The 13,819-nt window shown below is 46.2% G+C and overlaps 1 protein-coding gene across 2 annotated transcripts in view; it reads right to left on the bottom strand.

Annotated features, from left to right (window-relative positions):
• LOC110512986 (protocadherin-9) overlaps window positions 1–13,819 on the bottom strand; it is a 550,907-nt gene that overhangs the window by 153,545 nt on the left and 383,543 nt on the right. The window contains exon 4 of one of the 2 annotated variants that reach the window (XM_036951478.1): window positions 12,453–12,534. In XM_036951478.1, the coding sequence (XP_036807373.1) occupies window positions 12,453–12,534 (82 nt within the window). Of the gene's footprint in view, window positions 1–12,452; window positions 12,649–13,819 lie in introns of both variants that reach the window. The other variant, XM_036951477.1, reaches the window with a different exon arrangement.

Here is a 13,819-nt window from a genome sequence, read left to right on the forward strand (position 1 = left end):
CAGTCAGTTTAGTACTGACCTCTGGGTGATGTACTACAGTACTACTCCACCTCTAACAGTCAGTTTAGTACCGACCTCTGGGTGATGTACTACAGTACTACTCCACCTCTAACAGTCAGTTTAGTACCGACCTCTGGGTGATGTACTACTCCACCTCTAACAGTCAGTTTAGTACTGACCTCTGGGTGATGTACTACAGTACTACTCCACCTCTAACAGTCAGTTTAGTACCGACCTCAGGGTGATGTACTACTCCACCTCTAACAGTCAGTTTAGTACCGACCTCTGGGTGATGTACTACAGTACTACTCCACCTCTAACAGTCAGTTTAGTACCGACCTCAGGGTGATGTACTACTCCACCTCTAACAGTCAGTTTAGTACCGACCTCTGGGTGATGTACTACAGTACTACTCCACCTCTAACAGTCAGTTTAGTACCGACCTCTGGGTGATGTACTACTCCACCTCTAACAGTCAGTTTAGTACCGACCTCTGGGTGATGTACTACAGTACTACTCCACCTCTAACAGTCAGTTTAGTACTGACCTCTGGGTGATGTACTACAGTACTACCCCACCTCTAACAGTCAGTTTAGTACCGACCTCTGGGTGATGTACTACAGTACTACTCCACCTCTAACAGTCAGTTTAGTACCGACCTCTGGGTGATGTACTACAGTACTACTCCACCTCTAACAGTCAGTTTAGTACTGACCTCTGGGTGATGTACTACAGTACTACTCCACCTCTAACAGTCAGTTTAGTACCGACCTCTGGGTGATGTACTACAGTACTACTCCACCTCTAACAGTCAGTTTAGTACCGACCTCTGGGTGATGTACTACTCCACCTCTAACAGTCAGTTTAGTACTGACCTCAGGGTGATGTACTACAGTACTACTCCACCTCTAACAGTCAGTTTAGTACTGACCTCTGGGTGATGTACTACAGTACTACTCCACCTCTAACAGTCAGTTTAGTACCGACCTCTGGGTGATGTACTACAGTACTACTCCACCTCTAACAGTCAGTTTAGTACCGACCTCTGGGTGATGTACTACTCCACCTCTAACAGTCAGTTTAGTACCGACCTCAGGGTGATGTACTACTCCACCTCTAACAGTCAGTTTAGTACCGACCTCTGGGTGATGTACTACAGTACTACTCCACCTCTAACAGTCAGTTTAGTACCGACCTCTGGGTGATGTACTACTCCACCTCTAACAGTCAGTTTAGTACCGACCTCTGGGTGATGTACTACAGTACTACTCCACCTCTAACAGTCAGTTTAGTACTGACCTCTGGGTGATGTACTACAGTACTACCCCACCTCTAACAGTCAGTTTAGTACCGACCTCTGGGTGATGTACTACAGTACTACTCCACCTCTAACAGTCAGTTTAGTACCGACCTCTGGGTGATGTACTACAGTACTACTCCACCTCTAACAGTCAGTTTAGTACTGACCTCTGGGTGATGTACTACAGTACTACTCCACCTCTAACAGTCAGTTTAGTACCGACCTCTGGGTGATGTACTACAGTACTACTCCACCTCTAACAGTCAGTTTAGTACCGACCTCTGGGTGATGTACTACTCCACCTCTAACAGTCAGTTTAGTACCGACCTCTGGGTGATGTACTACAGTACTACTCCACCTCTAACAGTCAGTTTAGTACCGACCTCTGGGTGATGTACTACTCCACCTCTAACAGTCAGTTTAGTACCGACCTCTGGGTGATGTACTACAGTACTACTCCACCTCTAACAGTCAGTTTAGTACCGACCTCTGGGTGATGTACTACAGTACTACTCCACCTCTAACAGTCAGTTTAGTACCGACCTCTGGGTGATGTACTACTCCACCTCTAACAGTCAGTTTAGTACCGACCTCTGGGTGATGTACTACTCCACCTCTAACAGTCAGTTTAGTACTGACCTCTGGGTGATGTACTACAGTACTACTCCACCTCTAACAGTCAGTTTAGTACCGACCTCTGGGTGATGTACTACTCCACCTCTAACAGTCAGTTTAGTACCGACCTCTGGGTGATGTACTACTCCACCTCTAACAGTCAGTTTAGTACCGACCTCTGGGTGATGTACTACAGTACTACTCCACCTCTAACAGTCAGTTTAGTACTGACCTCTGGGTGATGTACTACTCCACCTCTAACAGTCAGTTTAGTACCGACCTCTGGGTGATGTACTACTCCACCTCTAACAGTCAGTTTAGTACCGACCTCTGGGTGATGTACTACAGTACTACTCCACCTCTAACAGTCAGTTTAGTACCGACCTCTGGGTGATGTACTACAGTACTACTCCACCTCTAACAGTCAGTTTAGTACCGACCTCTGGGTGATGTACTACTCCACCTCTAACAGTCAGTTTAGTACTGACCTCTGGGTGATGTACTACAGTACTACTCCACCTCTAACAGTCAGTTTAGTACCGACCTCTGGGTGATGTACTACTCCACCTCTAACAGTCAGTTTAGTACCGACCTCTGGGTGATGTACTACAGTACTACTCCACCTCTAACAGTCAGTTTAGTACCGACCTCTGGGTGATGTACTACTCCACCTCTAACAGTCAGTTTAGTACCGACCTCTGGGTGATGTACTACTCCACCTCTAACAGTCAGTTTAGTACCGACCTCTGGGTGATGTACTACAGTACTACTCCACCTCTAACAGTCAGTTTAGTACCGACCTCTGGGTGATGTACTACAGTACTACTCCACCTCTAACAGTCAGTTTAGTACCGACCTCTGGGTGATGTACTACTCCACCTCTAACAGTCAGTTTAGTACCGACCTCTGGGTGATGTACTACAGTACTACTCCACCTCTAACAGTCAGTTTAGTACCGACCTCTGGGTGATGTACTACTCCACCTCTAACAGTCAGTTTAGTACTGACCTCTGGGTGATGTACTACTCCACCTCTAACAGTCAGTTTAGTACCGACCTCTGGGTGATGTACTACAGTACTACTCCACCTCTAACAGTCAGTTTAGTACCGACCTCTGGGTGATGTACTACTCCACCTCTAACAGTCAGTTTAGTACCGACCTCTGGGTGATGTACTACAGTACTACTCCACCTCTAACAGTCAGTTTAGTACCGACCTCTGGGTGATGTACTACAGTACTACTCCACCTCTAACAGTCAGTTTAGTACCGACCTCTGGGTGATGTACTACTCCACCTCTAACAGTCAGTTTAGTACTGACCTCTGGGTGATGTACTACAGTACTACTCCACCTCTAACAGTCAGTTTAGTACTGACCTCTGGGTGATGTACTACTCCACCTCTAACAGTCAGTTTAGTACTGACCTCTGGGTGATGTACTACTCCACCTCTAACAGTCAGTTTAGTACCGACCTCTGGGTGATGTACTACAGTACTACTCCACCTCTAACAGTCAGTTTAGTACCGACCTCTGGGTGATGTACTACAGTACTACTCCACCTCTAACAGTCAGTTTAGTACCGACCTCTGGGTGATGTACTACTCCACCTCTAACAGTCAGTTTAGTACTGACCTCTGGGTGATGTACTACTCCACCTCTAACAGTCAGTTTAGTACCGACCTCTGGGTGATGTACTACTCCACCTCTAACAGTCAGTTTAGTACCGACCTCTGGGTGATGTACTACAGTACTACTCCACCTCTAACAGTCAGTTTAGTACCGACCTCTGGGTGATGTACTACAGTACTACTCCACCTCTAACAGTCAGTTTAGTACCGACCTCTGGGTGATGTACTACTCCACCTCTAACAGTCAGTTTAGTACTGACCTCTGGGTGATGTACTACTCCACCTCTAACAGTCAGTTTAGTACCGACCTCTGGGTGATGTACTACAGTACTACTCCACCTCTAACAGTCAGTTTAGTACTGACCTCTGGGTGATGTACTACTCCACCTCTAACAGTCAGTTTAGTACTGACCTCTGGGTGATGTACTACTCCACCTCTAACAGTCAGTTTAGTACCGACCTCTGGGTGATGTACTACAGTACTACTCCACCTCTAACAGTCAGTTTAGTACTGACCTCTGGGTGATGTACTACTCCACCTCTAACAGTCAGTTTAGTACCGACCTCTGGGTGATGTACTACAGTACTACTCCACCTCTAACAGTCAGTTTAGTACCGACCTCTGGGTGATGTACTACTACACCTCTAACAGTCAGTTTAGTACTGACCTCTGGGTGATGTACTACTCCACCTCTAACAGTCAGTTTAGTACCGACCTCTGGGTGATGTACTACAGTACTACTCCACCTCTAACAGTCAGTTTAGTACCGACCTCTGGGTGATGTACTACTACACCTCTAACAGTCAGTTTAGTACCGACCTCTGGGTGATGTACTACTCCACCTCTAACAGTCAGTTTAGTACCGACCTCTGGGTGATGTACTACTCCACCTCTAACAATCAGTTTAGTACCGACCTCTGGGTGATGTACTACTCCACCTCTAACAGTCAGTTTAGTACTGACCTCTGGGTGATGTACTACTCCACCTCTAACAGTCAGTTTAGTACTGACCTCTGGGTGATGTACTACAGTACTACTCCACCTCTAACAGTCAGTTTAGTACCGGCCTCTGGGTGATGTACTACTCCACCTCTAACAGTCAGTTTAGTACCGACCTCTGGGTGATGTACTACAGTACTACTCCACCTCTAACAGTCAGTTTAGTACCGACCTCTGGGTGATGTACTACTCCACCTCTAACAGTCAGTTTAGTACCGACCTCTGGGTGATGTACTACTCCACCTCTAACAGTCAGTTTAGTACCGACCTCTGGGTGATGTACTACTCCACCTCTAACAGTCAGTTTAGTACCGACCTCTGGGTGATGTACTACAGTACTACTCCACCTCTAACAGTCAGTTTAGTACTGACCTCTGGGTGATGTACTACTCCACCTCTAACAGTCAGTTTAGTACTGACCTCTGGGTGATGTACTACTCCACCTCTAACAGTCAGTTTAGTACCGACCTCTGGGTGATGTACTACTCCACCTCTAACAGTCAGTTTAGTACTGACCTCTGGGTGATGTACTACTCCACCTCTAACAGTCAGTTTAGTACCGACCTCTGGGTGATGTACTACTCCACCTCTAACAGTCAGTTTAGTACCGACCTCTGGGTGATGTACTACTGCACCTCTAACAGTCAGTTTAGTACTGACCTCTGGGTGATGTACTACAGTACTACTCCACCTCTAACAGTCAGTTTAGTACTGACCTCTGGGTGATGTACTACTCCACCTCTAACAGTCAGTTTAGTACCGACCTCTGGGTGATGTACTACAGTACTACTCCACCTCTAACAGTCAGTTTAGTACCGACCTCTGGGTGATGTACTACAGTACTACTCCACCTCTAACAGTCAGTTTAGTACCGACCTCTGGGTGATGTACTACTCCACCTCTAACAGTCAGTTTAGTACCAACCTCAGGGTGATGTACTACTCCACCTCTAACAGTCAGTTTAGTACCGACCTCTGGGTGATGTACTACTCCACCTCTAACAGTCAGTTTAGTACTGACCTCTGGGTGATGTACTACAGTACTACTCCACCTCTAACAGTCAGTTTAGTACCGACCTCTGGGTGATGTACTACTCCACCTCTAACAGTCAGTTTAGTACCGACCTCTGGGTGATGTACTACTCCACCTCTAACAGTCAGTTTAGTACCGACCTCTGGGTGATGTACTACAGTACTACTCCACCTCTAACAGTCAGTTTAGTACTGACCTCTGGGTGATGTACTACTCCACCTCTAACAGTCAGTTTAGTACTGACCTCTGGGTGATGTACTACAGTACTACTCCACCTCTAACAGTCAGTTTAGTACCGACCTCTGGGTGATGTACTACTCCACCTCTAACAGTCAGTTTAGTACCGACCTCTGGGTGATGTACTACAGTACTACTCCACCTCTAACAGTCAGTTTAGTACCTACCTCTGGGTGATGTACTACAGTACTACTCCACCTCTAACAGTCAGTTTAGTACCTACCTCTGGGTGATGTACTACAGTACTACTCCACCTCTAACAGTCAGTTTAGTACCGACCTCTGGGTGATGTACTACAGTACTACTCCACCTCTAACAGTCAGTTTAGTACCGACCTCTGGGTGATGTACTACAGTACTACTCCACCTCTAACAGTCAGTTTAGTACCGACCTCTGGGTGATGTACTACAGTACTACTCCACCTCTAACAGTCAGTTTAGTACCTACCTCTGGGTGATGTACTACTCCACCTCTAACAGTCAGTTTAGTACCGACCTCTGGGTGATGTACTACAGTACTACTCCACCTCTAACAGTCAGTTTAGTACCGACCTCTGGGTGATGTACTACAGTACTACTCCACCTCTAACAGTCAGTTTAGTACCGACCTCTGGGTGATGTACTACAGTACTACTCCACCTCTAACAGTCAGTTTAGTACCGACCTCTGGGTGATGTACTACAGTACTACTCCACCTCTAACAGTCAGTTTAGTACCGACCTCTGGGTGATGTACTACAGTACTACTCCACCTCTAACAGTCAGTTTAGTACTGACCTCTGGGTGATGTACTACTCCACCTCTAACAGTCAGTTTAGTACCGACCTCTGGGTGATGTACTACAGTACTACTGCACCTCTAACAGTCAGTTTAGTACCGACCTCTGGGTGATGTACTACAGTACTACTCCACCTCTAACAGTCAGTTTAGTACTGACCTCTGGGTGATGTACTACAGTACTACTCCACCTCTAACAGTCAGTTTAGTACCGACCTCTGGGTGATGTACTACTCCACCTCTAACAGTCAGTTTAGTACTGACCTCTGGGTGATGTACTACAGTACTACTCCACCTCTAACAGTCAGTTTAGTACCGACCTCTGGGTGATGTACTACTCCACCTCTAACAGTCAGTTTAGTACTGACCTCAGGGTGATGTACTACTCCACCTCTAACAGTCAGTTTAGTACCGACCTCTGGGTGATGTACTACAGTACTACTCCACCTCTAACAGTCAGTTTAGTACCGACCTCTGGGTGATGTACTACTCCACCTCTAACAGTCAGTTTAGTACTGACCTCTGGGTGATGTACTACAGTACTACTCCACCTCTAACAGTCAGTTTAGTACTGACCTCTGGGTGATGTACTACAGTACTACTCCACCTCTAACAGTCAGTTTAGTACTGACCTCTGGGTGATGTACTACTCCACCTCTAACAGTCAGTTTAGTACCGACCTCTGGGTGATGTACTACAGTACTACTCCACCTCTAACAGTCAGTTTAGTACCGACCTCTGGGTGATGTACTACTCCACCTCTAACAGTCAGTTTAGTACCTACCTCTGGGTGATGTACTACAGTACTACTCCACCTCTAACAGTCAGTTTAGTACTGACCTCTGGGTGATGTACTACAGTACTACTCCACCTCTAACAGTCAGTTTAGTACTGACCTCTGGGTGATGTACTACTCCACCTCTAACAGTCAGTTTAGTACTGACCTCTGGGTGATGTACTACAGTACTACTCCACCTCTAACAGTCAGTTTAGTACCGACCTCTGGGTGATGTACTACAGTACTACTCCACCTCTAACAGTCAGTTTAGTACCGACCTCTGGGTGATGTAATACTCCACCTCTAACAGTCAGTTTAGTACTGACCTCTGGGTGATGTACTACTCCACCTCTAACAGTCAGTTTAGTACCGACCTCTGGGTGATGTACTACTCCACCTCTAACAGTCAGTTTAGTACTGACCTCTGGGTGATGTACTACAGTACTACTCCACCTCTAACAGTCAGTTTAGTACCGACCTCTGGGTGATGTACTACTCCACCTCTAACAGTCAGTTTAGTACCGACCTCTGGGTGATGTACTACTCCACCTCTAACAGTCAGTTTAGTACCGACCTCTGGGTGATGTACTACTCCACCTCTAACAGTCAGTTTAGTACTGACCTCTGGGTGATGTACTACAGTACTACTCCACCTCTAACAGTCAGTTTAGTACTGACCTCTGGGTGATGTACTACTCCACCTCTAACAGTCAGTTTAGTACCGACCTCTGGGTGATGTACTACAGTACTACTCCACCTCTAACAGTCAGTTTAGTACCGACCTCTGGGTGATGTACTACTCCACCTCTAACAGTCAGTTTAGTACTGACCTCTGGGTGATGTACTACTCCACCTCTAACAGTCAGTTTAGTACTGACCTCTGGGTGATGTACTACAGTACTACTACACCTCTAACAGTCAGTTTAGTACTGACCTCTGGGTGATGTACTACAGTACTACTCCACCTCTAACAGTCAGTTTAGTACTGACCTCTGGGTGATGTACTACAGTACTACTACACCTCTAACAGTCAGTTTAGTACCGACCTCTGGGTGATGTACTACTCCACCTCTAACAGTCAGTTTATTACCGACCTCTGGGTGATGTACTACAGTACTACTCCACCTCTAACAGTCAGTTTAGTACCGACCTCTGGGTGATGTACTACTCCACCTCTAACAGTCAGTTTAGTACTGACCTCTGGGTGATGTACTACAGTACTACTCCACCTCTAACAGTCAGTTTAGTACCGACCTCTGGGTGATGTACTACTCCACCTCTAACAGTCAGTTTAGTACTGACCTCTGGGTGATGTACTACAGTACTACTCCACCTCTAACAGTCAGTTTAGTACCGACCTCTGGGTGATGTACTACAGTACTACTCCACCTCTAACAGTCAGTTTAGTACCGACCTCTGGGTGATGTACTACAGTACTACTCCACCTCTAACAGTCAGTTTAGTACCGACCTCTGGGTGATGTACTACTCCACCTCTAACAGTCAGTTTAGTACCGACCTCTGGGTGATGTACTACTCCACCTCTAACAGTCAGTTTAGTACCGACCTCTGGGTGATGTACTACTCCACCTCTAACAGTCAGTTTAGTACCGACCTCTGGGTGATGTACTACAGTACTACTCCACCTCTAACAGTCAGTTTAGTACTGACCTCTGGGTGATGTACTACAGTACTACTCCACCTCTAACAGTCAGTTTAGTACCGACCTCTGGGTGATGTACTACAGTACTACTCCACCTCTAACAGTCAGTTTAGTACCGACCTCTGGGTGATGTACTACTCCACCTCTAACAGTCAGTTTAGTACCGACCTCTGGGTGATGTACTACTGCACCTCTAACAGTCAGTTTAGTACCGACCTCTGGGTGATGTACTACAGTACTACTCCACCTCTAACAGTCAGTTTAGTACCGACCTCTGGGTGATGTACTACTCCACCTCTAACAGTCAGTTTAGTACCGACCTCTGGGTGATGTACTACTGCACCTCTAACAGTCAGTTTAGTACCGACCTCTGGGTGATGTACTACAGTACTACTCCACCTCTAACAGTCAGTTTAGTACTGACCTCTGGGTGATGTACTACTCCACCTCTAACAGTCAGTTTAGTACCGACCTCTGGGTGATGTACTACAGTACTACTCCACCTCTAACAGTCAGTTTAGTACTGACCTCTGGGTGATGTACTACAGTACTACTCCACCTCTAACAGTCAGTTTAGTACTGACCTCTGGGTGATGTACTACTCCACCTCTAACAGTCAGTTTAGTACCGACCTCTGGGTGATGTACTACAGTACTACTCCACCTCTAACAGTCAGTTTAGTACCGACCTCTGGGTGATGTACTACTCCACCTCTAACAGTCAGTTTAGTACTGACCTCTGGGTGATGTACTACAGTACTACTCCACCTCTAACAGTCAGTTTAGTACTGACCTCTGGGTGATGTACTACAGTACTACTCCACCTCTAACAGTCAGTTTAGTACCGACCTCTGGGTGATGTACTACTCCACCTCTAACAGTCAGTTTAGTACCGACCTCTGGGTGATGTACTACTCCACCTCTAACAGTCAGTTTAGTACCGACCTCTGGGTGATGTACTACAGTACTACTCCACCTCTAACAGTCAGTTTAGTACCGACCTCTGGGTGATGTACTACAGTACTACTCCACCTCTAACAGTCAGTTTAGTACTGACCTCTGGGTGATGTACTACTCCACCTCTAACAGTCAGTTTAGTACCGACCTCTGGGTGATGTACTACTGCACCTCTAACAGTCAGTTTAGTACCGACCTCTGGGTGATGTACTACAGTACTACTCCACCTCTAACAGTCAGTTTAGTACTGACCTCTGGGTGATGTACTACAGTACTACTCCACCTCTAACAGTCAGTTTAGTACCGACCTCTGGGTGATGTACTACTCCACCTCTAACAGTCAGTTTAGTACCGACCTCTGGGTGATGTACTACAGTACTACTCCACCTCTAACAGTCAGTTTAGTACTGACCTCTGGGTGATGTACTACAGTACTACTCCACCTCTAACAGTCAGTTTAGTACTGACCTCTGGGTGATGTACTACAGTACTACCCCACCTCTAACAGTCAGTTTAGTACTGACCTCAGGGTGATGTACTACTCCACCTCTAACAGTCAGTTTAGTACCGACCTCTGGGTGATGTACTACAGTACTACTCCACCTCTAACAGTCAGTTTAGTACCGACCTCTGGGTGATGTACTACAGTACTACTCCACCTCTAACAGTCAGTTTAGTACCGACCTCTGGGTGATGTACTACTCCACCTCTAACAGTCAGTTTAGTACCGACCTCTGGGTGATGTACTACAGTACTACTCCACCTCTAACAGTCAGTTTAGTACCGACCTCTGGGTGATGTACTACTCCACCTCTAACAGTCAGTTTAGTACTGACCTCTGGGTGATGTACTACAGTACTACTCCACCTCTAACAGTCAGTTTAGTACCGACCTCTGGGTGATGTACTACTCCACCTCTAACAGTCAGTTTAGTACCGACCTCTGGGTGATGTACTACTCCACCTCTAACAGTCAGTTTAGTACTGACCTCTGGGTGATGTACTACAGTACTACTCCACCTCTAACAGTCAGTTTAGTACCGACCTCTGGGTGATGTACTACTACACCTCTAACAGTCAGTTTAGTACTGACCTCTGGGTGATGTACTACAGTACTACTCCACCTCTAACAGTCAGTTTAGTACTGACCTCTGGGTGATGTACTACAGTACTACTCCACCTCTAACAGTCAGTTTAGTACTGACCTCTGGGTGATGTACTACTCCACCTCTAACAGTCAGTTTAGTACTGACCTCTGGGTGATGTACTACAGTACTACTGCACCTCTAACAGTCAGTTTAGTACCGACCTCTGGGTGATGTACTACAGTACTACTCCACCTCTAACAGTCAGTTCAGTACTGACCTCAGGGCTATATCTTCCTCTCTCCTCACCTCTAACAGTCAGTTCAGTACCGACCTCAGGCCTATATCTTCCTCTCTCCTCACCTCTAACAGTCAGTTTAGTACCGACCTCAGGGCTATATCTTCCTCTCTCCTCACCTCTAACAGTCAGTTCAGTACCGACCTCAGGCCTATATCTTCCTCTCTCCTCACCTCTAACAGTCAGTTCAGTACCGACCTCAGGCCTATATCTTCCTCTCTCCTCACCTCTTAATGATAAAAGGGGAAAAGTGGGTCGGGGAACATTCCCTCTAGAAATCCTTCTAGTTGAAAAGTTAAACATTTCAGGTCGGCTCCGTGTTACCGGGTCTCCAACTGGGAAATCATCTCTAAATAAATCCAATGAGCTTCACAAATAGGTGAGTCGACTACGGGGATCTCATCTGTACACCCCCGGGAGAATCTAACAGGAAGCAGGCTGGAGGACATTAACACCGAGAAATAAATTAGTGCAAAATAAAAGAACACGTTTTTTTTATTTTTTTAAAAGAGATCAAATGACACTACGTTAATTTACATTTCATTAAGAAGGTTATTTTCACACGTCCCCCCCCCCCCCCCCCCAAAAAAAAAATAACTGGGACACTCTAAACATCCTCTATTCGCTCCATTAGGATTTAATTTCACTGGTTTCTGGGATTGATGTAGTCCTATATCTTCTGAAAGACAGGTGCTAAAGTTTTAATACAAAAAAAATAATTATGAAATATATATAATTGTAAAATGACTCTTTGCACAGATGCTTCCCTTCCTGTCAGAGAGGAAGAGGAGAGATAAGAAGATGAAGAAGAAGATGAAGAGGAGAAAGAAGAAGGAGAGTAGACCAGACCAACAGACAGTTGGGGTCAGACGTGAACAGAAGGAGAGTAGAGTATACCAACAGACAGTTGGGGTCAGAGGTGAACAGAAGGAGAGAAGGAGAGTAGACCAACAGACAGTTGGGGTCAGAGGTGAACAGAAGGAGAGTAGAGTAAACCAACAGACAGTTGGGGTCAGAGGTGAACAGAAGAGGGGAAGAAGAGGATGGGAGCAAACCAGCAGACCAGGAAACCAGGTGACTCACTCACCAGAGTTGGGGTCAGAGTTTCCGTCGGCTTCGGTCCTCTTGTCCGAGGAGGCCTGTTGGTAGAAGTCTTCCTGCGCCTGGCCCTGCACCAGAGGGAGAGGGCATGAGAGGAGCGTGGGCTCGTGGTCCCCCAGCCCACTGTCACTGCAGCTCTCCTGAGAACCGTCTGGTAGGTGAAAGGTGACGCGGCGCTGCGACTAGAACCAAGAGAGAAAGCAGGGCCGCGACGTTAGCTAGGGCTCAGGGATTTAATAAGGCGGGGGATCGCTCGGTTAACGCGTTACTACAATCCTCTTGGTGATTAAAAAGGGGACACCTGTTTCAGCCTGATGTTTTCAGTCTGATGTTGTATTGTAAGCGATCATACATCTGATGTCCTCTGATCACATGAGGGTCTGACATAACAAAGGACCATACGGACAGAGAGGAGTAAAGTAAACGGTTGAAGGAGCGATCCATCACATTGATACAGACACTGATCCAAATTCACAGACGCCAACGTATTTGAAGAGGAGGTGTGAGAGTTGGACAGAGACAGAGAGAGAGAGAGAGAGAGAGAGAGGCTAAACCACAAACGTAAGTTGGAGATCGTCTTCATTCGTGGTCTTAATTTTGGAGCTTCATTAAAACCGATTGGTTGATCGTTTTTTTGGGGGGGGAGGGGGAGACAGACGGTGTGAGATGATTTAGTAAGGAACACTACAGCCTAGTTTCACTGCACAACTTGGAGTAGCTATATCTAACTAGCCTGCTTACAGAGTAGCTATAGCTAGTTTACAGAGTAGCTATAGTTAACTAGCCTGCTAGTTTACAGAGTAGCTATAGCTAACTAGCCAGCTAGCTTACAGAGTAGCTATAGCTAACTAGCCTGCTAGCTTACAGAGTAGCTATAGCTAACTAGCCAGCTAGCTTACAGAGTAGCTATAGCTAACTAGCCTGCTAGCTTACAGAGTAGCTATAGCTAACTAGCCAGCTAGCTTTGTAGCCATGGATTGTGCTCCTTCCATTGTTTAGCTAAGTAGCTAGTTGATGCTTTCCTTTTGTAACCAGATTAAAGCAATATTAACCCACATAAATGGGTCTCCATACTGAATGAAGCAGGGCCCTTCATGTTTTCACTACATTTAAGGAGGAAATTCACCACAATTTCTTTTTAGCAACTGACTTAAAGTGAAGATGTTTTTTTAATTTTTTATTATTTTTTTACCCCTTTTTCTCCCCAATTTCGTGGTATCCAATTGTTGTAGTAGCTACTATCTTGTCTCATCGCTACAACTCCCGTACGGGCTCGGGAGAGACGAAGGCTGAATGTCATGCGTCCTCCGATACACAACCCAACCAAGCCGCACTGCTTCTTAACACAGCGCG

Source organism: Oncorhynchus mykiss, chromosome 18 (assembly GCF_013265735.2).
Source record: "Oncorhynchus mykiss isolate Arlee chromosome 18, USDA_OmykA_1.1, whole genome shotgun sequence".
In the NCBI taxonomy this organism is placed as follows: domain Eukaryota; kingdom Metazoa; phylum Chordata; class Actinopteri; order Salmoniformes; family Salmonidae; genus Oncorhynchus; species Oncorhynchus mykiss.